The sequence below is a fragment of the Patiria miniata genome, unplaced genomic scaffold, assembly GCF_015706575.1.
Source record: "Patiria miniata isolate m_02_andy unplaced genomic scaffold, ASM1570657v1 HiC_scaffold_18, whole genome shotgun sequence".
NCBI lineage: Eukaryota > Metazoa > Echinodermata > Asteroidea > Valvatida > Asterinidae > Patiria > Patiria miniata.
In genome coordinates this window covers 16,717,256-16,743,646 of record NW_024037056.1, presented here as the reverse complement: position 1 = coordinate 16,743,646, position 26,391 = coordinate 16,717,256, and the positions used below count along the sequence as shown (strand labels likewise).

The following is a 26,391-nucleotide window of genomic DNA, read 5'->3' as shown; positions in this document are numbered from 1 at the left end:
GAACCCAAAGTGGCGCGCTCTTTGGAACAAAACGCGCTGCGTGCAACGCGCACACCAGCATGCATTTGCACACAAATGCCGCGCGGTGGAAATAGCACTTTGGTTGCTAATGGTATAGTACTTTGGTTGCTACAGGTATAGTACTTTTGGCCGTGCACAGAAAGATAGCAAAAATAGAAAGTATCATGTGACTCGCTCTCGGCCAATCAAGATACAGAATCTGTGGGTGAGGTGTTATAATTGATATTAGCTCCCCGAGGTATGGAAGCTGACCAATTACTGCCCGAAGGAACTTGTGTCTGGAAACTTCCAACACCGAAGGGAGATAATATTGACTATCCACCCTCAAACCATGTTATATTTGTATACTTTTAGTCTGGTACATGTGCATGCACCACGTACACTGTACTACAGTACGTGTCTGGACATGTACATGACCTTCAAACTATGAGCATCGTTATGTATACATAGATGCTTCCTGAATCGTACAAAATCTACCAACACTCTTTTCTTGAAGCCTTCAAAACACAATTCATTCATAAACCACACGGCAAAACTGATAGGTTCACAAATTTTAATTGGTTCTATGGTTCTCTAGGCTGAATATCACAGGTAAAAAAAAATGGGATTTAAACCTGAAATCAACAGAATAATTCACATACATGTGCTCTTCCAATATCATCTTCTCAGCGCAAAATGTAATAACAATGTATTTAGGTACACATACGGGACTCTCTCGTGCAACATTGTAGCACATTTTCATAAATATCCACAAATCAGTAAGTGTGTTTACATTTACAAGACCATTTACACGTCTCAATCGCAAAATTCACCTGGATGGAGCCTTTGCCTGAACTGATGCGAGCTAATTCCCAAAATTACACAACAGATCGCTTTTTGCAGACACACGCACGTCTGCGATATTACCACGCGACAAAATCGTGTAAGTATAGGCCTTTAGGCACTCTCCAAAATTGTCCATTTCTGACAAACATGACAGTAATTTTAGTAAAGCCTAATCATCAGCTCCATGGCCTGTACATGTACGGATTTTATGACCTCAAGAACTGGGCCTGATTTCTTGGCTCTGCTTACCGTTAGCGAAAAATCCCCCGCTTACTACAGCAGAAAATTGTTTGCTTATGGTAAGTGTATTTCACGGATTAGCCAGGAATTTTGGCCTGTGCGCATGCGTACATCCCGTAACTAAGGATTCTGTGCTTACAGGGTTAGCACAGACTTCTTCTGCTGGCGCGGTTGAAACAAAATGGTGATCGTAAGCGTAGAAATCCATGGTTAACAGAGCCAGGGAATTGGGCCCAGAACAAGACTGTAAAACATGTATACTGACTGGCCATTTATTATTTTTCCTCAAACAAAGTTTGGACTGCACACATGCTTAGTGCATGTAACTCAAACCTAATTGTGCATGTTCAAATTTCGTCCAAGCAGTTTTTGTGTACACGTGTAATCTCATCCTGTGTGGTTGACACAACGCCAACTCACTAGCTCAGAGGTCAGGCCCAACACAAGTTCGTTCAATTTCTCTTGTTCACCCCTGCAACAGTTCAATGGACACACAATGTCTGCACTTCTCAATATACATTCGTAAGTCCTACACTTTAATACACCAAGTGCTACCACATAACACGTCAAGTACGTACTACACTAGTTACGACACCATATGTACAGAAATGTACTTGGTACAAATCAAATTCTAACGAATTCAACTTTACATGTACGTAACCAATCAACAACTTTATAGATTCCTACGCATCGTAACCATACTACACATTATTAAGTATTAGATTCCTAAGCATTTCACCAGATTTCAGAACGATGGCTACACAATTAATAGTTTATCTGCAAAGAATTTGAGAAACAAAATTATGAGCACAATTGGTCACAATCTCCTAAAATGGGCTGTGCGTGAAATGCGAGTTTCAGAATGTCAAATTTGGGCGTTTCTCACTTAAAATAGCCTGGATGTTCACATAAAGTCAATGGATGTCGAGATATGACCTTGCTTACGGAGCGTATTCGCGGGAGATACTGTATTTGTTGCAGAATGGAGTTACGACCTTGTTGCATTGATGCGACGAATTTATTAAATAAATAAGTACAAATTTGCACAACATAAAACATGGTGTATTTCTTCATGCAAACAGAATGGCGAATTCACTATTTGAAGGCACGTGGGAACATTTACAATTTCCCAGAAACATACCCACGGATTTAGTGAGAAAATCCTTGCTCAAAGTGAAGATAGGACTCACCAAATTATTCCACCTTAAACGGTACCATTCAGAAGAACACAATCATTGAAGATGGCTTAACCAGTTTGCGCCGGAAGCCGTGTATGTGCGCAAAAGTTCTGCAGTATTCGGAACGGATGACAGATAAACACACAGGAAGCGAGGCCGGAAATATCTGTCAGGGACCTGTTCGTGGTGAGCCAGGCCGGAAATATGAATGTGCTGCCCGAGGGTGATGGTTTCAACCCGCCTGGTTCGTGTCAAAATAATTCCGGCGTGAACTGGTAAAGAAAAGATGCCCGCAGGCTCAGTTTTTTATGCGTGTTAGGCCGTATTGACTTTTTTATCTTTAGACTACAACAAATGAGGTTCAATAAGGATTGCACTTTTTAGTTTAGGACTCACAGTCCCTAACATATTGTCACCGTTTTCACGCAGGGTCGGGCATGTCAAAAACGATATTTTTATTCAGTTTTGAGTTTCTTTTTGCTCTTTGGCTTTAAAACATACCGCTCTCAACCATTCTGAGTTGCTTCTGAAAAGCAAAACTTGCAGATAACGTCTCAATAATGTTAACCCTCCTGTAGAAATTAATAAAACTGGCCAAGCTTTAAAATAAATATCGTCAAACTGAATTACTGAGAAACTGAAAGATTTCAATACATGCATCACTTGCACATTATGTAGTTAGTAGATAAAACCTTCATCATTTACATGTTCTTCATGTGGATGATGCATTGGCATTAATGAAAAATGTACAAAAAGTCTGAATTAGCTGTTCAAATCATGTTGAACTTTTGCCAGGTAAATTGCAGGCCTACTTGACGTAGGTGATGGTCTGTAGTCCGTTAGCATCCAACACCGCATGCTTGATCATGTTCAGTTCGTCCACGATACTGGCCAAGATATGGTTCTGGTTTTCCATGAGCTTCAAGAATCGCTCCTGAAAGTCTGTTGTGGTTGTTCCAAACACGCCGTCAGATTTGGGATCTTCCTGGCGTTGTTTCGTCGTACCCCTTGCAGCATCACTGGCAAGTGAATGTCGCGGTGACATTTCACCATTTTCCACGACGACCTTCTTAGATGCTGTTTCAGTAGGTACTTCCTCAGTGCTGAAATGGTCCACCAACTCACCAGCTCTTTGCAGATGCAAATCAGGGACTGTGTCGCCATCTAAACGATTGGCAGCGTCCTCATCATCTACATGAACGATGTTTTCTTCCTTGGTGTCAATCTCTGAGACCGGACTCCTAGAACGTCTCTTACACGCCGCGGCTTCCGGTAAGTGTTTGCGCTTCCGATCGTTGTGACTCGTTATCGACTTCTGCTGGAAGCTCCCAGAGGCTTCCAGATCATTGGGTCTGGAGGGCACCGCACCAAGGTAGTACATTTGGTAGTACTCTTCGTACAGAGCGTAGATCCTCGCCGAGCCTCGCAGCTTCCGTTCGGGGAGTTGACCCCCTTCTTCGCAGGTCTCGGCTTGCAGCAGGATGTCCCGGTAGGATCTCCCGATCTTCTTGAGGAAGTTCTGGACCACCAGGCCATCAGTTCCCATGCAGGAGCCCAGCATCTCGTAGAATTCGTCCATCCGACGTAGCTCTTTGGCCATGAGGTAGTCTCGGTAGGAGTTGCGAAGCAGGTTGAAGAACTCCTCAACCTGCTCGCTTCCCCACATGAATCTTTTGGACATTTTGCCGTCCTGGTATAAAATGACAAAGGAGGCAAATCAAAGTCAAAGAATCCAATCAAGATCTGTTTTAAGAACTTAATGTTTTAAGAACATAATCAAATTGAGCTTTATGGAACAAGTTACTGTCCCAATCTTTCAAAATCATTTATTTCTGAAAGTTGTTCAATCCAACAAAATCTTCCAACAGCAATGTGAGAATCCTGCTGAATCCAACAGAATCCAACAATAGATGCTCGCTGAATCCAACAGAATCTAATAGGTGCACAGGTCTTTTGTTACGCATGAATTAATCACTATACTTCAACGGCAACTATTCGCTGTTCAAACTTGACAGATTCTGCAACATTTGCGGTAATTTCGTTGACAAAAAATGTGAAATATTTCATGACGAGCTTACCTGAGAAGCTTCAGTTCTTGATAAGATGATCTCTGAGTGTCGCAGACTGCACAGGTATTCATCGACCAACGCAGCTAAAACTAAAGACAGCTTTCGCGTCGTCAAGGTAGGAAAAGATGAGCGGAGGCTTACGAGGCTTAAATCTAAGAACTGTTCGTTACGCTTTGCATCGAGATTGGGTTCTGGGCGGTCCAAGTCACATCAGCCGATAAGTCGTCTGAGTAAAGTCCTTTAAGAAAAGACACAATGGCATGATTTAGTTTGTTGGCAAAACGCTGCATGTAGCAACTTTACTTTGCATGCTCTGCAAGACTGCAACAAAAATACCCTCTGTTTTTTGGCTTGATTTACGACTTGGTCAACTCTAAATGGAACTTTGCTACTTTATGGCCACCTCATCCCCTAGGAAAACTTGAAACTTTTGAACATTTTGTCAAGTGAAATTTAGGTCCAGGTAATGTCTTCTGTAAGTTGTGTAGTCCATTGTCTGTCGGTCAGACTTTTACTCAGACGTCAACTTGTGACTTGGACACTGCTCCATCAACTCGCCGACCCAAAACTCCCGTAGCATTTGAGTCTTGGTCCATTAAAAAAATGGTTTTGGATTTGTTGTCCTGATGCAGCTCGTCCCTGACAAATCGCGATCAAACCACGGCAGAGGCCTCTATCAACAAGATCGCATCCACTCACTAACATTTTGGAACAGGGAATATCCGAACACACATGTACCTTACGCCAACTATTGAGAATTTGAGTTACTGAGTGCATGTGGCACTAGGCACGCTTGTCATTTTGACAGGTGTTGTGTGTTGCTGCGTTCATCAGCAGGGTTTCTAGCCAAAATCGCGTTCCCTGGAGGGTTAGGGTTGAAGCATTTTTGGTGAGAACCTTTCTGAACACCTAGCATGTCGTGGGCCTTGATCCCACAAAATCCTTTCAAAGACTCTCACAGATTCTGCGTGATCTCAACCTTTGTTCAGAACTTGCAACATAAATCATGGATCATCCCCAGCCAGGTCAATAATCACTATCAAGCACTCTCTTTTACAATAATCATGTAATGGTGTACGGCTGAAAATGACACAAGCACCTATGGAAGCAGCGGGAGCCATTTCCCACAGACGCAAGTTTTACAGGAAGTCATGGCCAAGTAGTTCGGATGTATAGCCAGTATTGACCTTGTGGAGTCCGACAGAAAACTTGACTGAGGACCTGCCATGAAATCCTGCCTGTATGAGAGTCATTTCTGAAATCTCATTGATCTCTCTCAAATGACGTCCCTGCAGATTTGCCACGTGCATCGGCATTGTGGGAGTCAAATTTTCGTGACGCGCAGCGGCTGTGCTGTGCTTTGAAGAAATTTCGAGCAACATGCGAGCGTGTTTAAAACATTTTACACACTGCGCATTCACGCACCTGATGGCGTTGAATACACAGTTGTAATTTTTCCTATGAAGATGGCGTCCTATGAGAGGGGTCTACTGGTTGCCATATATGCACTTCCATCATGCTGTCTTTCCCGTCGTCTGATTGGCCTACTCCTTCTGTATGCCTACATGTCATGATCGACGCAGTGCCCTGTTCATACATGTGCGGTTATTTAGATAAGTTGACCCCCCTATACTACATCAAAGGACTTCAGGGTAATGCTGCACTCACAGTTCTCTGACTCTGAGAGTAAGAGAGTTTGAAAACTGGCTTTTGTTTTGTGGAATGCTGTGACAATTGGCAGACTTAATGTTTGGGTACCTCATGATTGTTGATGACTCGTTTTAAGTCCCCCTCAACTCCTACCACGTAACGTTACAGAAAAATACAACAGTGTACAAGGGCATGGGAATTGAATCTTGGGGAAAAAAAAAGATTCTGAAAAAAGAAAGAAAACATAGGCCTACTGTGATTTTCAATCAATATCGATCAGCATGATTCGAATGGAGCGATTTGGCGGGACGTGGGAAGGGCCACACGGCTGGGGCCGCATTAATTAACTGCAATTCAAGAACTAGAACGTGGTTATTCTGCATGTATAATAACCAGGGTTACGGGAGTCTATTTATTTATTTTACCATACGGGAGTAAACCGTAACATGATCAGTGATTCAATGTCTCAAAATCATGACAATCAGATGTTCGTAACGTCTCGATCGTACGAGCGTACGGCCTCCGATATGCCTCTCATTAATACTCATGCACAAAAAGGCAAGATTCCATCATAATTATTGTTATTGCAAAAAACTGGCCAACAATCATGACAATCAAATCAATCATGACAATAATATAGGCCTACAATGCAATGCAACTTTGCAAGTTTGCAACAATGAGAAATGCACACAATCTTGAATTTGGCAATGTTTGAAATCCAATCAACATGATCAAAAAAGAAAAAAATGATTTTGAATCAGTGAGGGCATCAGGGCATAGGCCTAGATCTACAGGCCACTTGAACCAAATACTTACCAAATCAAAGATGAGCTGAAATCTGGTAGTTTTCTAGTTTTTAAGAGTTGTTATTCGCGCCCCCAACGCCACTAGCCTGCACCTGCACATGTGTTGTTGACAGCTGAAATGCATTGTGGCAGCGAAAAATAAACAGCCGTCGTATTTATCCTCCGCGCGTCAAGACGCCGCGCATGCGGCCAAAGAACACATATTTCCCAGGTACTCGGCAATCTGTTAATAATTTACGTCAGACGCGCGGCGGGAGACCAGCCAAATTTCGCCAGCGGCTGTTTACTGTCGACGCTTCGATCGATCTCTACGAACGCGAGCGGTGTTGTGCAGAAACCTCTCAATTTTTGTTCAGTTTGCAGTCTACAAACCGGCCGAAATAATGGCGATCCGGAGGCGGGGAGGCAGCACCAAGAACCCACCGATTCTCAGCCATGAGTTCGTGATCCAGAATCACGCGGACATCGTTTCATGTGCCGCTATGCTGATCTTGCTCGGCCTTATGTTTCAGGTCGGTGGTGTGTTTTTGCAGTAAAACTTCACGTGTGCTAAGGCCGATTGCCACATCATCACAAGTTTGTGCACAAAGTGAATGGGGGTTCCCCAGGTTCCCCATATGGCGAAGTCAGAATGCTGAACAACCAAAAACACATCGATTTTTTTGAGGAACACGAAACGATTGTTGTTCCATTTGTTCCACAAACATTATCTTTGAAGATGTTTGGTCATGTTTGTTGAAAAATGTGAATTGTTGATTCTCACAAAGCATGCCAAAAAAAAACACCAAAAAAAATGTTTTCGGGGACTAAGTTTCAGCATGTTCAGTTCAGTCATGTCAGTTGTACATGAACAGTGCCCTCAGTGTGAACAAGGTTTGTTATTAATATTTAAATTTAGCGACAATGAAAATACAAAGTGTAGTGGGGTATTCTGTTCTGAAAAGTTTACTGAGGCTTGTTTTGGAATTTGTTTTCAAACATCAAATTGCAATGCGGGTTTGGATGAAAGTTAAAACGAATAACGAGACGATGCCTAACTTAAATCAATTTTTATAGAGCCAGCAATTTGTGAAATTTGTGAAATTGATTGTTTATAGAGCTGTATTCATTTCATAAATACAAAATTAGAAAAAAACAACATTGTTGCAGGCAATGCAGGCCAGCCAACTTTTACGCATTGAGCATTTGTCTCACGTATTTCAAGTTTTTCTCACGTACTTAAGCCCACACAGGATTTCTCATGCTAAAAATAGTAATTAACTCCATAAATCACTCCAAACTCAAATATGATGTTTAAATGATGATCTTTTGCTTAAAAAAGGTTTAAAGTTGTCAGAAGTTGCCTCAGATCGCACCACAGACTTTTAATCTGATATTTATAATGATATTATAAATTGTTTATTGTCCATCAATCAACTTGATCAAAAGGTTCATTTCTTTCTACAGATCACCAGTCCGTTCTCGTCGACATTTGTTGCCATGCAGTATAATGTCACCGTCAACAATACTGAAGGTATGAATTCACCGAAAGCTTAAGGCGAAGTAAAAAAAAAACATGTTTAGCGTCCCCGCCCGCTTCCTTTTTAGAGGCCGCCTCCTTTTTTTTTTTTTTTTTTTTTTTTTTTAAAGACAAAAATTGATAAATTTTAACGATCTCTGCGCAGAAGAGATGTTCGGTTCTGCATAGTTACATCATTTTGGTCACATTTTCTGTTGCATCTTGCCCATAAGAAGCCAATATGTCATTTCCTGAGTCCAAGTGGCGGCCATTTTGAAAAAAGCTGGTAACCATCTTGAAAAATAGCCCGGCCGCGTTGTCTTGAAAAATGTGTCGGGCGGCCATTTTGAAAAGAAAAAAAAAAAAAAAAGGGCCTCCTCCTTCCTTTTTGTCAAAGAGGCAGGACGCTAAACATGTTTGTTTTTTTATTTTGCCTAACGTGCTATGAATTCACAAGATCTAGCACTGTGCTTCGGTAGAATGAGTGCCATAGCTGACAGTATATCTGCCCTGTGCACAAACTATAGAGGGCGCCATACATGTTTCCTTTCTCCCGTTGGTTTGTAAATGGGCAAATCCGTGAACTGGTCACGTAGGCGTGTATAGGTCGTGTCAATGCTTATGCGCACCCATTCTCGGATTTGCCTATTTACAAACCAACTTACTAACGGAAATTGCCAAAAATGTGTCACTTGACTCATCTTTGGAAAGGATCTCCTTTTATTGTTTTCTTAAAAATGACAGCATGCCAGAAAGAATAATCTCACAGGGAGTTTAGTGACATTACTATTTTTGAACCAAGTAAGCTTTTCAACAATAATTTTGTCAGTTACTTTTTGGATAGCTGCAAATGATCAACTGTGCATTCACTAATATTTGTTTCATCTCCAACCTGCCAACTCTAGATCCCGAGGCTGAACCCACCACCCTGTACCATCATGGCCTGCTGGACAGCTGCAGCGTGTTCTTCTACTTCCTCATCTGTGTGGTCATCCACGCGGTCATCCAGGAGTACATCTTAGATGTAAGTTGGAGACGGAAGTTTATAAAATCAACCAATCTTTGAAGTTATTTCTTGTTCGGTAGTTTGTAGAAAAAGAGGATTGAAAGAGACTTTTTATATTTTTTTCTCCAAATTCATGTTCTTAAAGTTTTAATTTGATACCATTTCATGGTTTTTAAAATACAAAATTTGAAGTGTTTTACAAATTATGTTGAGAGGGGAGGAGTAATCGTCCTTACTCGCATCAGAAGCTGAATTGCGAAGGATGCAGCTACAACGTGGTCGAGCCGAAAACATGTAAAGGCGCCTTATGCAGACGCCATGCGACCCATGTCTGACCACGGAGCACAGCCAGATCGAAAATGTTGATTTTTGCATAATCAAAAGTGTTGATTTTTGCATGATCGAAAGTGTTGAGGAAGATGAGGCAACTGAAAAGATTTTATTTTGTCAATTGTGTCCTCAAGCAAGATATTTTACTGCAATTGATTTCTGTCCCAATAAAAAGAAGATGAACAGAAAAAAAATAGGCTAACTTGTTTCTTTTACATCCATGTTATCTTATTTCAAATTTCTTGCTGTTCAACTTTTTTTTTCTCCGACAGAAACTAAACCGCAAGCTTCATCTGTCCAAAGTCAAACACTCCAAGTTCAATGAATCTGGCCAGCTGCTGACCTTCTATCTTATGTCTGTCATCTGGGGCATCCAAGTCATGATCAAGGTGGTTACAAGTTTGTTTAAAAAATACCTGCTCTCTTCATGTAACTTAGCACATGTCAGTTGTGGCAAAGCACTCCAAAGCGTATGCCAAATGCATGCAAAAGCGTATTGAAGGATGTTTTGGCCCGACCACCAAGTGAATTTGGGCGATTCACAATGCAGTGCGCCACCAAGAGTTTGTCACGGAGAGTTCATTTTTCCCAGTGCATTGTGGGAGATGGTCGACAAATTCGCAGCGCGGGACATTTGGAATTGGTCGTTTTCCCTGTCAATAGTTTCGTAATCGTATGATTCAAGTATCTGTTTACCATTTTCTTCGCTTTGTATCAATATGGTGTTTTTTGTAAGGTGGCAGAACGCTATGCCCCAGTCTGTAACAACTTAGCTCAAGTTGTCTGCTGACACTCATTCTAATGGGCCATGTTTTGTCGACTGTAAACTTGAAAAAATTGACTCTCCGTGGCAAACTCTTGGTGGCGCAGTGCATTGTGAATCGCCCGAATTGTGGAATTCATAAAAATGCTGTTAGATGGCTTATACAGGGTGAGTAAAAAATAAAGCGAAACCAAAATGGCAGGACGAATTTTCGAATGAAGTTTTGCCTGTAGCACTTTCAAAATCTAGGATATGAAAACCCAGTCATTAAGCTTTCTTTTGGTGCAAGAATCATTCAAATCACTCAGGTACTTTACAAGTTACGGAACTTTAAACACAAATACCGTTTTCAAGTTCTGTCCACGGATCACAAAAAAGTAAGTATTCTTTCTCATAGGGATGCATGTGAATTGTTTTCGTTTTGCTGAAAAAAAACCCAGCGTTTTTGTAAAAAAAATATAAACCGAAAAAGTTGTGATCATTTTCGACTTAATACCGACGTGTACAATTTCTCTTGTTTTTACCTGTACAGGAAGGATTGACAGAGAACATCTCTCACCTCTGGGACGGCTACCCTTATCTCCTCAAGACTTTCCGATTCAAGTTCTACTTTATCGTACAGGTAAACGTTCAACTCCAAGTATAAATCACACACTAAATTATTTGGAAATGCGCAGCCGTATTCTATCAACTGTTTACAGTAAAGATTAAAATCCATTTTAGTTATTTACAATCCATCCAGGCGATTGAGATCTTCTGATGCTCCTTTGCTTGTTGTCCCTCACACTCACAAATCTTGGGGTGATGGATCATTTTCTTACGCAGGTCCTCATCTTTGGAACAAACTACCCCTCGCCATTCGCAATATCTCATCGCTTTCTGAATTTAAAGTGGCCCTGAAGACCTATTTATTTCAGATCACTCAGAATATTCTTGTTTAGTTAAATTTAATTGTTTTGTTATTTCTGATTTGATCTAATTTTTGCATTGCGCCGTGAGTGTAATTTATGGTGGATACCGGCACGTTATAAATTGCCGTTATTATTATTAGTACTACAGTTGCCAGGCTAAATATTTGTTTTTGAAATATTTGTTGCCATTCTTACTAATATAAATTCACCTTTTATCCTTTTGCAGATTGCGTATTGGCTCCACATCTACCCTGAACTGTATTTCCAGAAAGTTAAAAAGGTGAGTTGCATTTGTCATCATCGGGATCACTGATATTGTTTTTCTCCAATGTTTTTTTTCTTTGTACAGTAAACAGGCATGCAACTTTTCCTCGGATCCACTGATTTCCTCGTTTTTTACTTCTCATAAATGCCATTACAAATTGAAAAACACTGTACAAAGTCTTGTGTGGTTTGGAATTTTCCTCGTTTTTTTCTTCCCAGTTGAATCAAGAAAGTGACTTATCAGTTTTGATTTAATTCAGGAAATTTTGTTGTTCCTTTTTTCCATGTTTTCAGGAGGAAGTCAGTGCCCGCATCAGATACGCATCCTTTTACCTTGCCTTCATATTGGGTGCATACATTCTCAAGTAAGTCACCGCATAACAGTATAGACCTTTTGCGATAGAGTGCCCTCACAAGGGGACAGATTTTGATATTTTAATCCAGCGACTATGAGAGTGCTAAGTGTCTACTCGTGCGTCCTCCATGACGACCCTGTATGCAGTTTGTTCTCTTGAAAATAGTGAAACCGGGGTAGTAGGGATGAACAAAACACTGCAACAAAAACCCCACATTGTGACAAATAAGGTTGCTGAGGGACACTACAACCATGATATACTGAGTGGGACTGTACAAACTGGTATAAAACAATGTCCACACAAAAGAAGCACATTATTATCTGTGGGTTCCCCTTAGTTCCCGAATATGCCAAAATTGTAACAAGGCATGTAATTTTGTGACTTGAGTTGAATCAAGTCGAGTAAGGGACTCGGGTCGAGTCACCAAAATTGTGCCTCGTGTCTGACTCGAGTCGAGTCATTGACTCGAGTCATTACAACTCTGCGATATGCTATGCTTGCAGCACTAGATTTTTTTCTGTGCTCACATATCACCATGTAAGAGCCCAAAAGTAATTAATGGCACGGACATCAGGGGTAATAGATGTAATTTGATGTGTGTGTTCTAGCCTTGGTCATCTTGCCTTGGTGTGCCTTGTGATTCATTACGTCGCTGAGCTCACATTCCACGCCGCCCGCCTCCTCTACTTCGGAGAGAAAGCTGAAGTCTCCGGACCGTTGTAAGTTGTCATAATTATTTTCATAGAATATTTTTTTATTTTTTAATTGTCGATGTTGTAACTTCCATTTTGATGGAAATTATTTGTACACATAGTTACATGATTTCAACCAATGTGAACGTGTGATTTCGATTACCATTTTTGTGTGACAGAGGATGCTGTTGCCCCTTTGCTGTTCATAAACAACAATAGCAATTGTTTTTTTCTGTTCGCGCGTCCAGATTCAGTTTGTGGTTTGCCCTGTTCTTGATTGCGCGTCTGAGCGTGGTGACGCTGACTGTCCTGGTGGTCTGGTTCGGACTGGGCAAGCTGGAGACTACTGGACTGGACATCAAAGGTGGCAACTTCAACACACCACTCATCAGGTATGTAGTGCAGTTGTCGGGAGTCGAACCCATGACCCACTGAACAAGGGTTAGAAATTCTTGTCACTCAAACCCCCCCCCCCCCCCCAAAGTGCTGTCGGCAAGTTGTTTACAAGTCCTCACAAGTCCCCCAATCCCAGTTCAACTCAAAAGCTTTTTTCAATTGAAGTAGGCCTATGAGTTGCAGAGATGCCACTTTTCCGGTTTTAACCGGAATTCCGGTTTTTAAAAAAAATCTCACAAAATTCCGGTTTTTCCGGCCGTCAAATTAACCTGAAAAAGAGAAGAAAAACCTGTGGAAATGCGTTGATTTTTACCTCGATTTAGTACATTTAGGCGCACGCATGGCACAACGTTGTTCGTTGAAGTAGTCTTAAAAACAGTCTTTGTGTATGTTGTTGCCGAGCCTGCATGCGATACAAACGGCCAACGTACTTAATTGCACGCAGTATACAACGGCGCCTCGCGCGTGCTTCACCGCGTGCGGGCGTGTTGTGTGCTAAGCACACGTAGCATTCAGCCTGGAAATCAAGTCTATCATTTCAGCTATCGGTGGTTTCCGATCGCAGTGATATATGTGAATACAAAAAATGCGGGTACCAACCATGTTTTCGTTGAGCGCATCGCGTAGTGCAAGGATCATGTACACCGACAGCAGTGTTGTGGAATCATGCATGTTTCGTGTCGAATATTACGTTGGAAATTCGGGTAGGCAGAATAAATATTAGGATGGAAAAAGTCAAAGTGATTGAACGAACCGACAGCTTTCAAGGCCATAGAAGCAAAATTAAAAAATAAACAGAACTTGGCTTGGCTACAAGATAAAGATGACAGCGGGGACTTTGTGTCGGACACGGAGTGGCTTTTTCACACACACAAAAGTCCGGTTTTTTCAAGCAGCCGTTCCGGTTTTTTTCAAGCAGACCCAGTTCCGTTTTTTTCAAGCAAACCTTGTGGCATCTCTGGAGTTGGGCATTCCTTTAGTGTTCATCCCGTTACTTGTGACTATAGACTAGCGAATCGACTTGTGATTTACTTGTGACTGGACTTGTGATTTCTTGTGATGGCTTTTCTAGTTATTTGTCAATAATGCGATTTGGAAGCAACTTTGCCGTCACGAGAGACTCGCTGAAAAATTTACCAGGGTGAAATCGTTGTCCACTCTTGCGAATTCGCAGTGCGAAAAAGTTGCCATCACATCACCAGTTTGTGTTCTGGTTTTCGTTTTCGCGCTGAGTACGAACCGGCCTTTAAGCAAGATTTCCAATCTGAAAAGAATGAAAATCTGATCAAAAGAAGCTGCCAAAAGGCTCCAAAGAAATAGATTTAATGTACAAAACTCTTGATCGTTTTGTAAGAAAGAAAAGCCAATGAGGAAGAAAATTACTAGAACTTAAGAATAGAATTTGGTACCTTATTCCCAGATTGATTTTGATTTTTGTCAATTTCATCGCAATTGACCTATCGCCGTTTGCGAGTTAGCCACGCCCCTTAGACAACCCTATGGACGTTTTGTACACTAAGTTTTGTTTGTGTCAGATTTTGCGCGTTCCGCATCCATTCGTATATCATGCAATTGGACAATATTTCACAAGCTGAGTTGACGCAATTCTACCGCGATTCTACCGCGATAGGTCAATTTAACCCTCTTGATGTTTCCTTGATTCTCCCAGGGTCAGCATTGTGGCAGGCGTGTCCCTCTTCCAGGCTCTGCTCCTGTGGAACTTCCTGACCTTCCAGCTGCGTCGCCGACGGGAGAACCAGCTGGCCGCCGCCCCGCGCAAGAAGACGCCCATGGGCAAGTCCAAGGACAAGAAGGCCAAGAAGGAAGAAGGTATGGACTCAAGCGATACAAATTTTTTAACCCTAACCACCCCAACTCCATCAAAATCCACTCCCCCATTCCGGTGGATTTTGGGGGACTTGGTCCAGAAGGCCTGGCGTGACTAAATATCGATGGAGTATGATGGACTTGGGCCTAATGGACTGAAGAAGTGCTAGGGGTATCCGATTGATTTCGCCTGGCTTCCTGTACTGCTATTGCGATAAAAGCCATGTGTAGCAAGTCCATGAATGTCAACCAGTGCGTCAGTGGTGGATTCCATTGTGTCATGTACAGCTTTGTATTAGGCTCACAGTGATTGATGGATTTTTATGGACTTGGTCCAGTACCTAGTAAAAGACGCTACGGAGTTAGCGTTAATGAGACTGCACCTGCAATATGCCTTTTCGCAAATTTAACTGCGCATGTGCGCAGTTAAATTCGGGAGATAAACAAAGCAGATGAAAGCACAAGTCTGTGGGGAATGTGGTAACCGAAACACATTCTGCAATTTTTTTTCTAATCAAAAAGGTGATTATGTTTGCACAAAAGTTGGAGCGTTCAAATTCTCAATACATCTTAAACCATGGTGCTTAAAAAAAAAATAAAAAAAATAAAAAAAAAATTCAATTTTTTTTATTGACCTCAAAACAAGAATTTTTCTTTGATTTCGTTGGTACCTGCTATGATTTTGCACACCTGTGGCGGACTGTGAATCATGATGTGCTTTTAACTTGCGAAAAGGCTTATAGAATGAGACTGTTGCTGTACATATACCAAGATTTTGCATTTACTGAAGCTTGACAGTGCAGCTTTATCAACCAAACCCTGGCATATTTGAGCTTGTTTACAACATTCTTAATTAAGAAATGATTTTAAAACTTTCATTTTCTAATTTTTGTTCTTACAGTCAACAAGAAGCTTAAGGCCGAGAGCGTTGAGGACGAGGGTTTCGGAGACATGGCCGTCGTTGCGCCGGCTGAGAACGGAGGAATGCGTACCAGGAGCAAGAGCAAGAAGAAGTAAAATCCAACGCCTTTCTTCTGTTTTTAGGTCATTGTCATATAAGTTTCAGTCACATATCCCAGTGTAGAAATGTGTTCCAGACTAGGTAATGCTGTAGATGCATTTAAATCATATAGGATCATTTGCTTTTTGTGCATTTTGTTCGTTTCCAATAATAACACCGCTCAAAATCCATAGAAGAATGTTCAAAACTTAACCTGTTGAAGTTTCGGCTCGGTGGATATTACACTTTGCGAGAAAACAATGACAAAACCATGCACAACCTTTTGATCCTGAAACACGATTTCGTCCGTAGAACTCTTCATTTCCAACGATCAGTCAATCCCCTACATTTCTTGATTTCTTCAAAATGACAGCAAGCCAGACGGAATAGTTATCACAGGGTGTTTAGTACCAGTACGATCTTTAATCCAAAGTAAGCTTTCTGGTAATAGTAATTAGGTTACTTTTGGGATAAATGCAAATGATCCTATATGCCTTTAAACGTTGTGACGTCGAATTAGCTGCATATTTTGCATTCGCATGAAGCACGGACCAGCTGTAATCGCTATATGCTTTCTTTAGTGCATCTTTGTTTTTTTAAAGTTGCTTGCCCAATTTCATGGAGATAGTAAGCGTAAGATGATGTTTTACAGCAACGTGCTGAGCAAAAGTACACCAAAAAATTAAAACTAAAAAAAGAAAAGAAAAAAGTAACACACTACGCGATGTGTTGAACCTATTCTTGCTAAGCTCATATTTTCTGTGCTGACCACTTTCTTCTTCTTCGGCAACCCTGTCCAAATGGTCCCTGCTTTAAGCTGAAAACAAATCTGAGCTTCTCGGAACCGTGACAGAAACATTTAGAACTTGTTTAACTAATTTCATCTTCTTGGTTTTTGGGGTAAACTTTGGATTAAGTCTGTTCTCACCCATGAGACGGCCTAACGATTTTTTTTTGGGGGGGGGGATGTAGGGGTGTGCATCAGAACCAGGTACCCGAGTGCCCGACCGTTGATGTCAGGAACCGGTTCCAGATTATGGGATTGGGTACCCGTGACCAACTTTGCAAATAACTTACGAAAAAGAAAGGTTTGGAATGCCATTTGTGGGGAATTTTCAAAATGAAAACTAGGCCACAAGGAAAATTAAAACAGACTTCACGTTTATGTGCGTTTAACTCGGACAGATGACGCTTGCGAAAGTTGCAGTTTACTCCGTAAAGCTATAAGAACCCTTCAGACAACTTCCGGGATTTGAATTTTGGGGTTGGGTTTCTCTGTACGGGTATCCGGGTACCCGTTTTTTCTTGAATAGGATATCCGGTTTCCGTATAACCCGTAAATGCACACCACTAGTATAATTCTTGTCATAAGTGATTAATTAAGATACTTTAAAAAACAATTTGTTGAAATCTCTCTCTATTTTATTTTTCTGTTTTCCTCTTATAGATTATCTTCTCAATTTCTTTCCATTTTCCGTTGTTTCTGTATTCTCTGAATAGAAATTCCCTTTTGTTTTTTCTTTTCTTTTCCTGAACTTTTTTCTTTCAAAGTATCCGATTTGTAAATATGTACAAAGTATTACACTATATTCACATTGTGCACATTGTATCTTTGTGAACATCAATTGAGCAATGTCGTTCCAGAAAATATATCTTTGGAAGTTACATTCAATACTTCTTAAAAACCCCAAGCTCAAAATTTAGTTCACATGCTTAAGAAAATATTTTTTTTTCATTGACAATTTTCTTTTACTTTCTTTAAAAGTAGTTCCAGCATTTAAAATATAAACTGTGGTGTTTCGGGGATTTCTTTTAACTTTTTTTCCTTGTTAACATTGTTGTAAAAAAAAAGCATATTTTAAAAAGAAAGACAAAAAAAAATCCTTCATTTGTTCCTATGGTACAGTATTAAAACTATTAAGTGAAAAGTGGTCATTTTTCGTTTTGAATTGTTTGGAAAATATAATTAATGTAAGTGGGTATATTAAGATAGTTGTAGGGCTGTGTCAATTCGAATAATTGAATATTTGTCTAATCTATCTTCCATTTGATGGAATATTCCAGTTAGAAATTCAGCCCTGAAGGTTTCATCATAATTTCTTTCAACCAATTTATATCAACATAATCATTACAAGGAATGCTAACTTTGAACGTTCGCTTATTTTATTTGGCCAAAATCTCTTTCCATATTCTTTGATGGATTCTACATTTTATTGTTCAACAACACCTTGAAATAAGCTTTCAAAATGCCATTTTGTTGTAAAAAAAATGTGATTTTGTTTTTGTTTTTATTTCATGACATTTTACCTCGGAATATTTGAATCGAAAAGTAAATATCTTAATATCTGATTATCGATCAAATATTCGATTTTTTGAATAATCGGCACAGCCCTATATAGTTGTTGATTTACTAATTGTAGTTATTTAACATAGCTCTTAATTAATGAAATAAGTCGTATGCTTAATTGAATGAGTTGGAACGTGAAATATGCTTAAGTTTGTGGACATTAAACTTAGTTGTCGTATTGAATTGAAATTGCTTGCTTTGAATGGATTTCATTGTTTAAAATGAAATCATTTCTGTAGTTGTGTCTCCGTAACTATTAAAAACCAAACATATTTACCTTAAAATTAAGTGATGTTTATAATTTGTTGTAACTCATAATTGTATGTGTGGATTTTTAATCATTTGCATTTTTTCTCCTTTGTCAGTTAATTTACTTACTAATTTGATAACAATTTTTTTTCTTATCTTGTTTTCCTTTTTTATTTTGTCATGTGAAACCGTCTTCCCCATTCTGTGAGCATCTTATCCACCATTGACATACTTTAATCGGAACATTTTTTGCAACCTGACGCTACATCAGCGGTTGCGTACAAAGTCTACGGAGCGTCAAGACAATTGTCTAAGTATTTCCTAACAAAACTGGAAATGTTTCTCAGTCCCAGATTCATGTCTTATAATTTTTGCAATGAATGACCTTCATTGAGATGTTATGTGAAGAAAAAAGCAGCGTCAGGTTGTCATATTCTTTCCCTTTAATCATCACTGCGTGCTGAGTAACTAGGCAATGCGTTCTTTTGAATTTAGACCTTTTTTGTGACCTTTGTGATTGGCCTGTCATTAACTTTTGACGACCTGAAACATCTCTTCAAAGTTATGAAATGCCACATTGTCTGTTGTTTATTGATTATTCTTTACGAAAAAAATTTAATTGCTAAGCAGTTTAACATTATCACAAAAAAAATATTTAGCAAATTTCTGTGAAACGCCGAGGCAAAAAATGGCTTGTCAGTTCGGCATATGTAAACTTTTGCTTTGCTGTATATTGTTAAGTAATTATCTCGTTGTAAATGAATTTCTTCAGCGATGTTTTTCTGCTTCGATGCTCTGTAAAATTGGGCCTTGATATTAAGTGTACAGTTTGAACAAATATTTTGCTGGGCATTTACTGGGCAAAAACAGTTTTATTCAACTATGTTGCTAGTGAATTTGCTCTGCAGCTTGAAAATATGTTTGTTCAGTAAGAGGTGACCATTTCATGAATAATTCAGTAGTTTTAATCGAAAGTTATGTTTATTGATGAAAAAAAAAGAACAATGACGTCAACACCATTGTTACGGAATGTAGGCAACTACATAACCTAACCTTTCAAAGATGTCAAGTTTTTGCCTTAGCCTAGAGGATAGCAAAATTGATTATGGATTAAAAAGACCCCCGGTTCGAATCCGTTGACATACTTTTTTTTTCCCCCGACAATTTTCTTCAAATTGATCGTTTTAGAAATTTGTTTGTTTGCCCACACAATAATATTAGCTCCATTGGAGTCACAGCATAATTCATGTTATAGTCATGAATATTTATTATTGAATTGTACATTGGATTAGATTTTAAAGCATCGTGCCTGTATACATATTGCTGAAATTCATTAACATGGTAAAGAAAATTGAGTTGTCATTTTGAATGTTAGGGCCGGCCTGAAAAGTTGCCTCTTTGAAAACGAGCATGAATTATTAAAATCTCATTCTGTATGTAACACAGCTTTCCTGGCTTAATTTCTCAGTTTATTTGCTCAGAATGGATTATTGTTACTGGTCGCATCGGGCTTTTCAAAAGTTTATCCCTTGGGTTAGGTAGAAAACCAAAATGTAAAATCTGACAATTTGGGGCCAAGGTGATACAAGTTTTTCATAGATCATTTGACCGACACTGCACTTTTTTCGCTAACGGGTCATGAAACAGTCGTATACTTCGTATTGCGCATGCGTCCAACTGGTGCCCGCGCCTAGCCTCTCGTAGAAATCAATGCTCAGGTCGTCGAGCGCCAGTTGAATTTCAACAAGGGCGATGATGGCAGCTGCCGCCATGTGCACGGCATCAGACTTCGAAGACTGGCTGTCCAAACGACTAAAAAACATCAATATTGACGATGAAGTGTTCGGGTCTTACATCCTCGGGGTCGTCGACACGGACGACTCGACGGACGAGGACAAAATGGAGACACTGATGGGCATTTTATCTGAGATAACTGTGAGTAAAAAGTAGATGGCCCACATTCCGGACACACAATGACAATGTCTTGCCTAGCCCCATAAATGTGGCCTATTTACTGGACTGCCTCCGTAAACATAGGCCACACATCCACATGTACAAAAATCGTGTCGACGGAGCCAAATTTAGATTTTCACATTTAGGCTTAGTTTGTAGGGTTTTTTTGCTTTAGAAGCATACTCACCCTCTTTATAGGCTAATCAGAAAGTGCTGCCTTTTTCAGATGTATATTTTTCGTGAAATTTCCAGATTCATTTTTACACGTTCACCCACGTTTGCGTATCGAAATTTCAACATGAAATTTCACAAAAATTAGACATCTGAAAAAGGCAGCACTTTCTGATTAGCCTATAAAGAGGGTGAGTATGCTTCTAAAGCAAAAAAAACCTACAAACTAAGCCTAAATGTGAAAATCAAAAATTGGTTCCGTCGACACGATTTTTGTACATGTGGATGTGTGGCCTATGTTTACGGAGGCAGTCCAGTAAATAGGCCACATTTATGGGGCTATGTCTTGCCACGCGCGCTGAATTGGATCATGGAGGAATTCGTACACCGTACACGTGCAAAGTTATGCAGGGAAAGTCACTTCTATTATTTTTAAATAAAAATGTTAATTAGGCCTACAGTTTTATCCTTACAATGTCACTTCTTTTACACACTGAGCATTCTATTTTCAAATTCTGTAGGCCTAATCTGTGTTTTGATTTTTTGGGTAGAATTTTATAGTGATTTTTCTTCGTGGCTTTCTCAGTTTCTGCATGCTCAGTTTGTTGTTTTTGTGTTGGTGCAATGTAGATAAAGTGGGGCGCTAGAGTACTAGTAGAACTTGTTTTTTCGTTCAAATTTTGACTTTCGTCGGTCCTACTAGCACCCCAGCTGAAAGGGCCCCTACAAAAGTGCAATGTAAACGTATGTATTTCATCGTTCATGAACATCCAAAAGTTGCCAAAATCACGGTAAAGACTTGCAAAAAATACCCTATGAAGTGCCCACTGACTTCTCCGCCACGTGTCAAAGACGATTTATGAGGTATTTTTGTCAAATATGTGCTGTGATGTTTGGCAACTTTTTGAGGTGGATGTTGGTGAAATATTGTCGTGATTGTGGGGGCCTGTACAACTGACCAAAGTCAAAGTTCGAAGGGGAAAAAAAAGGAGTTTTATAGTCTATAGCACCCCAGTTACTGGGTCTAGGTGCCATGATCCCATCCAAGCCAAGGCGGTTTCTTGCATTCAACATTATTGCCATCTTCTTTTTGTTGTTATTTATTTTATTTTACCCCCAAACTCTCAAATAATCAAAAGCTTGCTTTTCTTCATACATGCCATATTATGGCCTATGCGTATACGTATACCTACATGCCATGTAGGCCCTAGGCCTATAAAAAGTATCAAATATCGTCAGCTATTGGTGAGTGCAGAAACATAAAAGTGTCTTTTTTCACTCTCTAAAAACTAAGGAACAAGGTCGCAAAGTGCACTTTTTACCTTTTCAATACATTCATTACAAAATCTATCTCGACAGGAGGAGCCAGTTGAAGAAACTTGTCAAGAAATCTTAAAGCAATGGCAAGCAACCCACAGCCAGATGAAACAAGAAAATGAAGCCATCAAAAGAGGTAGATTTCATCAATTTAAATGTGCATGGGTATGTACAGTCGAATCTCGTTAGTACAAACTCTGTTAATACAAAATTCTGGTTATAACAAACATAAAGCCTTAGTCTCGACTGTGCATTTATGTGCACAATGAATGGGACTGATGTTCCTCTTAATACAAAATTCTGATATAACAAACAATTTGGCTAGGTCCGAACGAGTTTGTATTAACAAGACTCGACTGTATACTGACTGTGTGAATGTACTTTGAAGAATTGAGGAATTAGAACGTTAAGGGTAATGCCTCCGAGACCGTATCTCTTTGATTGGCTCTCCTCTTTTCAACAGACGAACCTTCAACAGATGCCAAGATGTCTTCCATCATGGAGCGGCATGCGACCACACAGAGCAAGAAAGAGAACACCATCTCCAAAGACAATGAGGACAAGAAGAGGTTACTGGCCCGCTACGCTGAGGTCGCGGATGGTGACAGCAGATATCCTTTGACACTTTGTGTGAAATACCAAAGCGAGTTTTGACGCAGTCCAGTAATGGTGGAAAGCTAGGCCAGTAATCACAAACAGTGGACAGCTGGGATTGATCGACAGCAAAGTTGGCTACTTCTGCTCAATAGCATAGTACACAAAATTGTGGGAGCAGTAGAGGATATCCGTTAGGCCAAAAAAAAAAAGTCTCCGGTTTCTGGTATGTGCGCGCGTCGTCGTAGCCATGCGCGTCGGCAAAATGAAAAAGTTTTTTTTTCAATGAAAGATGATGTCTCAAAACCGCCAAACTCACTGGTTTGACTGGAATTCTGCTGCTGCACAATTTTAACGTGTTTTTAGATTGGGTTATGGTCGAGAATAAGCTTTATGTGGCCTCTCTGGACTCCCATACATTTGCACTAAGTTTAGTCGGGCACCATTTGCAGTCATCAGCCGACATTTGAAGCAAAAAAATCAGGTAAAAAAAAAAAAAGAAGCCGCGTCGCCGCACCACTTTTTGGGCAAGCTCCATACCAGAAACCGGAGACTTTTTTTTTTTGCCTTATAGCCAGCTGTTTGGTCTGGCTGTGTTAGTTATGTGGCATTTTTCTGTAAAATTGTTTTCATCGTTTCCTTAACTGTAGTTTTACTGATGATGTGGATGGTGAAGACGATGGACCAACAAGATCAGAGGAACGTATCCTTAATAAGCGAGTTTATTATACAGATGTAAAATCAGGGTAATATACAAAATGCGTGCATTTAATGTCTTGGTGTTTCATAAGTAAATCAGGATGGAAAAGCTACTTTGAAATCCATCTAGGGATATGAAGATTGAGCAAAATTTGGAAGGTTTAAAGCCCACTTTTGTTAGCCTTTGAATTTGCTTTGACATGTAGCCGAGTGATTTTTTTTTCACTTTCACTCGGGGATAACACACTGAAAATACAGTGTTTATGAGTCGGTGAGGGGCAAAACCTAATATTGAATTTACATCACCCCGACGCAAATTCCATCTTATGAATGGCCCCAACCACTAGACCACACTGCACTGGTGCACGGTACAGCTCTGGATAATACTATAAACATACAATTTCCGTCTGTGGGGCATACACATACAAGCACTTAACATGTGTCCCAGAAGTAATGATTATTAGTTTCCTGAAGTGGTTTTCAGTGTTGATGGCGCCCAATGTGAACAAAGACAGCGTGGACCGCGCCGTGCGCGAACAGCGCGAGAAACAGAAGGCCGACTACGAAAAGAAACGCGAGATGGATCGGCAGCAGCGCGAGAAGGATCGCCTGAAGGCGCTGGAGCGGAAAGAAAAGGAGAAGAAGAGGACGCAAAAAGGCGAGAAGCGAAGATAACAGAGGGTTACCAGGCAAGAGTAGAATGTCGTACAGTAGAACGTCGGTATAATGAACAAGAGGGGGTCTGCTAAAAATATCACTTGAAAATTGACAAGAGATGTGTACATGTGTGAACTTTCCTGCCCATTCAGTGGGAAATAATGCCAGCATATCTCTCAAATGTGCTTTTATTTACCATCTGTGCTCTGAGCGTTTGCTATTAACTGCCCAAGAAACGTTATAATCTGCACATCTAATCAAGTCTGTGCACCAAAGGGTTAAATTTTCATCAGCTGACTGAAACTGAAGGAAATTCAAGCCACGTCAATTTGTAATCATGTAACGACAATGACCAACACGGTCGGCATCATGCGGTGTCAACGTGCATGCACCAGCGGTTTATTTGGACGTGAAATTCAGGAGCCAAAGTGTGACGTTCATTATAGCCAAGTGCTTAATATAGCGGTGTTCATTATAGCGACGCTCTACTGTATTATTTAAAATAACTGCCAACTCAAAATAGGTTTTTGTAATTTGTGAAGGTTTGGTCCAGGGCCCTTTCTGACTGATATGGAACTAGTAGGGGCTAATCTGTTCCACAAAATCTTTTGATGGAAGTGCAGTTCATTGTACAAGATATAGGTCACTTGCTAAAGAATGTACGTACGTTAATCTCGTTCGAAGCGGTCATGCACACAAAAAAGAGCTGATCCATGTTAGCAGGTTAACGGTTTGCCCAATGAGAGCTGAGAACATGTTGACCGGGGTCAGTGGTAAACCAAAATCGTCCAACGAGAGCTCAAAGCGGTTAGCCTCCACCGACACCCTCGGATCGGGCCATGGGCCCATTGAGCTGAGAACATGTTGACCCCGGGTCAGTGGGTAAACCAAAATCGTCCAACGAGAGATCAAAGTGATTAGCCTCCACCGACACCCTCGGATCGGGCCATGGGCCCATTGAGCTGAGAACATGTTGACCCCGGGTCAGTGGGTAAACCAAAATCGTCCAACGAGAGCTCAAAGCGGTTAGCCTCCACCGACACCCTCGGATCGGGCCATGGGTTAGCCGTATAGCGGCTTGCCCATTGAGCTGAGAACATGTTGACCCGGGTCAGTGGGTAAACCAAAATCGTCCAACGAGAGCTCAAAGCGATTAGCCTCCACTGACACCCTCGGATCGGGCCATGGGGTAGCCGTATAGCGGCTTGCCATGGGTTAGCCGGTTAGCGGCTTGCCCATTGAGCTGAGAACATGTTGACCCGGGTCAGTGGGTAAACCAAAATCGTCCAACGAGAGCTCAAAGCGGTTAGCCTCCACCGACACCCTCGGATCGGGCCATGGGCCCATTGAGCTGAGAACATGTTGACCCCGGGTCAGTGGGTAAACCAAAATCGTCCAACGAGAGCTCAAAGCGGTTAGCCTCCACCGACACCCTCGGATCGGGCCATGGGTTAGCCGTAAAGCGGCTTGCCCATTGAGCTGAGAACATGTTGACCCGGGTCAGTGGGTAAACCAAAATCGTCCAACGAGAGCTCAAAACGGTTAGCCTCCACTGACACCCTCGGATCGGGCCATGGGTTAGCTGGTTAGCGGCTTGTCCATTGAGCTGAGAACATGTTGACCCGGGTCAGTGGGTAAACCAAAATCGTCCAACGAGAGCTCAAAGCGGTTAGCCTCCACCGACACCCTCGGATCGGGCCATGGGTTAGCCGGTTAGCGGCTTGCCCATTGAGCTGAGAACATGTTGACCCGGGTCAGTGGGTAAACCAAAATCAACCAATGAGAGCTCAAAGCGATTAGCCGCCAGCGACACCCTCGGATCGGGCCATGGGTTACAAAGGAAGTATCGCATGTGTATGAACAATGGATGACCATTCGCGAGTTTTATGTGCGGGGGGCACAGTGCGCGAACTATACAACTTATTTTATAGGGTTTGCTCAATGACGGCCATCTCTGTAGAAGAGCTGCAACTGCATATTTTACGCAATCAAGCACGCATTGGCAGAGTTGAAAATGTTCACAACACGCGCGTTTATTTCTCGAAATGTATTCGAAATACGACGCAGCCGATGCGCATTATGCAAGTTGACGCTCGAAATGCCGATGCACGTGGATGGTCTGTAGGAAATGACGTCATTTCAATGAGACCTATTTTTGTGTGTGAGCAAACCTCTGTTGTCTTAACATGAATTAATGACAGATTAATTATATATTTATTGCTCAACCATTCTGCTTCCTCAGTGAGCGTAGAGAACAGTCTTTGTGAATTTTACAAAATGCTGAGATAACCTGTCGGAGTTCTACTTAAAAATCAGGTGCACATCTTTTCTTACGAACGGTAGCCTGGCGCCCAATTATTTTTGTGTTCATTGGGTTGCCTTGGTACACTGTCTTGATTGGCAACAATTGATAATTTGGAAATCGCAGGCTAGCTGAGGCTAATTTATCACATAATCTGCGCTGCATGTTTAAAAACAAATGCGTCAAGGTGTGACAAATGCATGTCTAAATCAGTGGAATAAAAATGATTATGTCATCTAAATAAATCATCACAGTCTCAAAGCACATGTC

At 40.9% G+C, this 26,391-nt stretch overlaps 3 protein-coding genes across 3 annotated transcripts; 2 read left to right on the top strand and 1 right to left on the bottom strand.

The window, feature by feature from the left end:
* Positions 1 to 557: 557 nt before the first annotated feature.
* On the bottom strand, positions 558 to 6,963 carry LOC119724917. Its single transcript, XM_038196235.1, has 3 exons — positions 6,800 to 6,963; positions 4,343 to 4,571; positions 558 to 3,954 (listed from the first exon to the last, which is right to left on the bottom strand). The coding sequence occupies exon 3, from the start codon at positions 3,943 to 3,945 to the stop codon at positions 3,073 to 3,075; it is 873 nt and encodes a 290-aa protein (XP_038052163.1). The 5' UTR covers positions 3,946 to 3,954; positions 4,343 to 4,571; positions 6,800 to 6,963; the 3' UTR covers positions 558 to 3,072.
* A 94-nt stretch (positions 6,964 to 7,057) lies between these two features.
* Positions 7,058 to 15,923, top strand: LOC119724916 (translocating chain-associated membrane protein 1-like). Its single transcript, XM_038196234.1, has 11 exons — positions 7,058 to 7,301; positions 8,236 to 8,302; positions 9,193 to 9,311; positions 9,896 to 10,012; positions 10,919 to 11,008; positions 11,524 to 11,577; positions 11,856 to 11,926; positions 12,526 to 12,636; positions 12,858 to 13,001; positions 14,675 to 14,835; positions 15,734 to 15,923. The coding sequence occupies exons 1-11, from the start codon at positions 7,173 to 7,175 to the stop codon at positions 15,847 to 15,849; spliced, it is 1,179 nt and encodes a 392-aa protein (XP_038052162.1). The 5' UTR covers positions 7,058 to 7,172; the 3' UTR covers positions 15,850 to 15,923.
* A 4,138-nt stretch (positions 15,924 to 20,061) lies between these two features.
* LOC119724914 (coiled-coil domain-containing protein 43-like) lies at positions 20,062 to 24,492 on the top strand. The gene is made up of 5 exons (XM_038196227.1): positions 20,062 to 20,363; positions 21,912 to 22,005; positions 22,333 to 22,480; positions 23,120 to 23,166; positions 23,647 to 24,492. Exons 1-5 carry the CDS (start codon positions 20,181 to 20,183, stop codon positions 23,835 to 23,837), a joined length of 663 nt encoding a protein of 220 aa, XP_038052155.1. The 5' UTR covers positions 20,062 to 20,180; the 3' UTR covers positions 23,838 to 24,492.
* Positions 24,493 to 26,391: the final 1,899 nt, after the last annotated feature.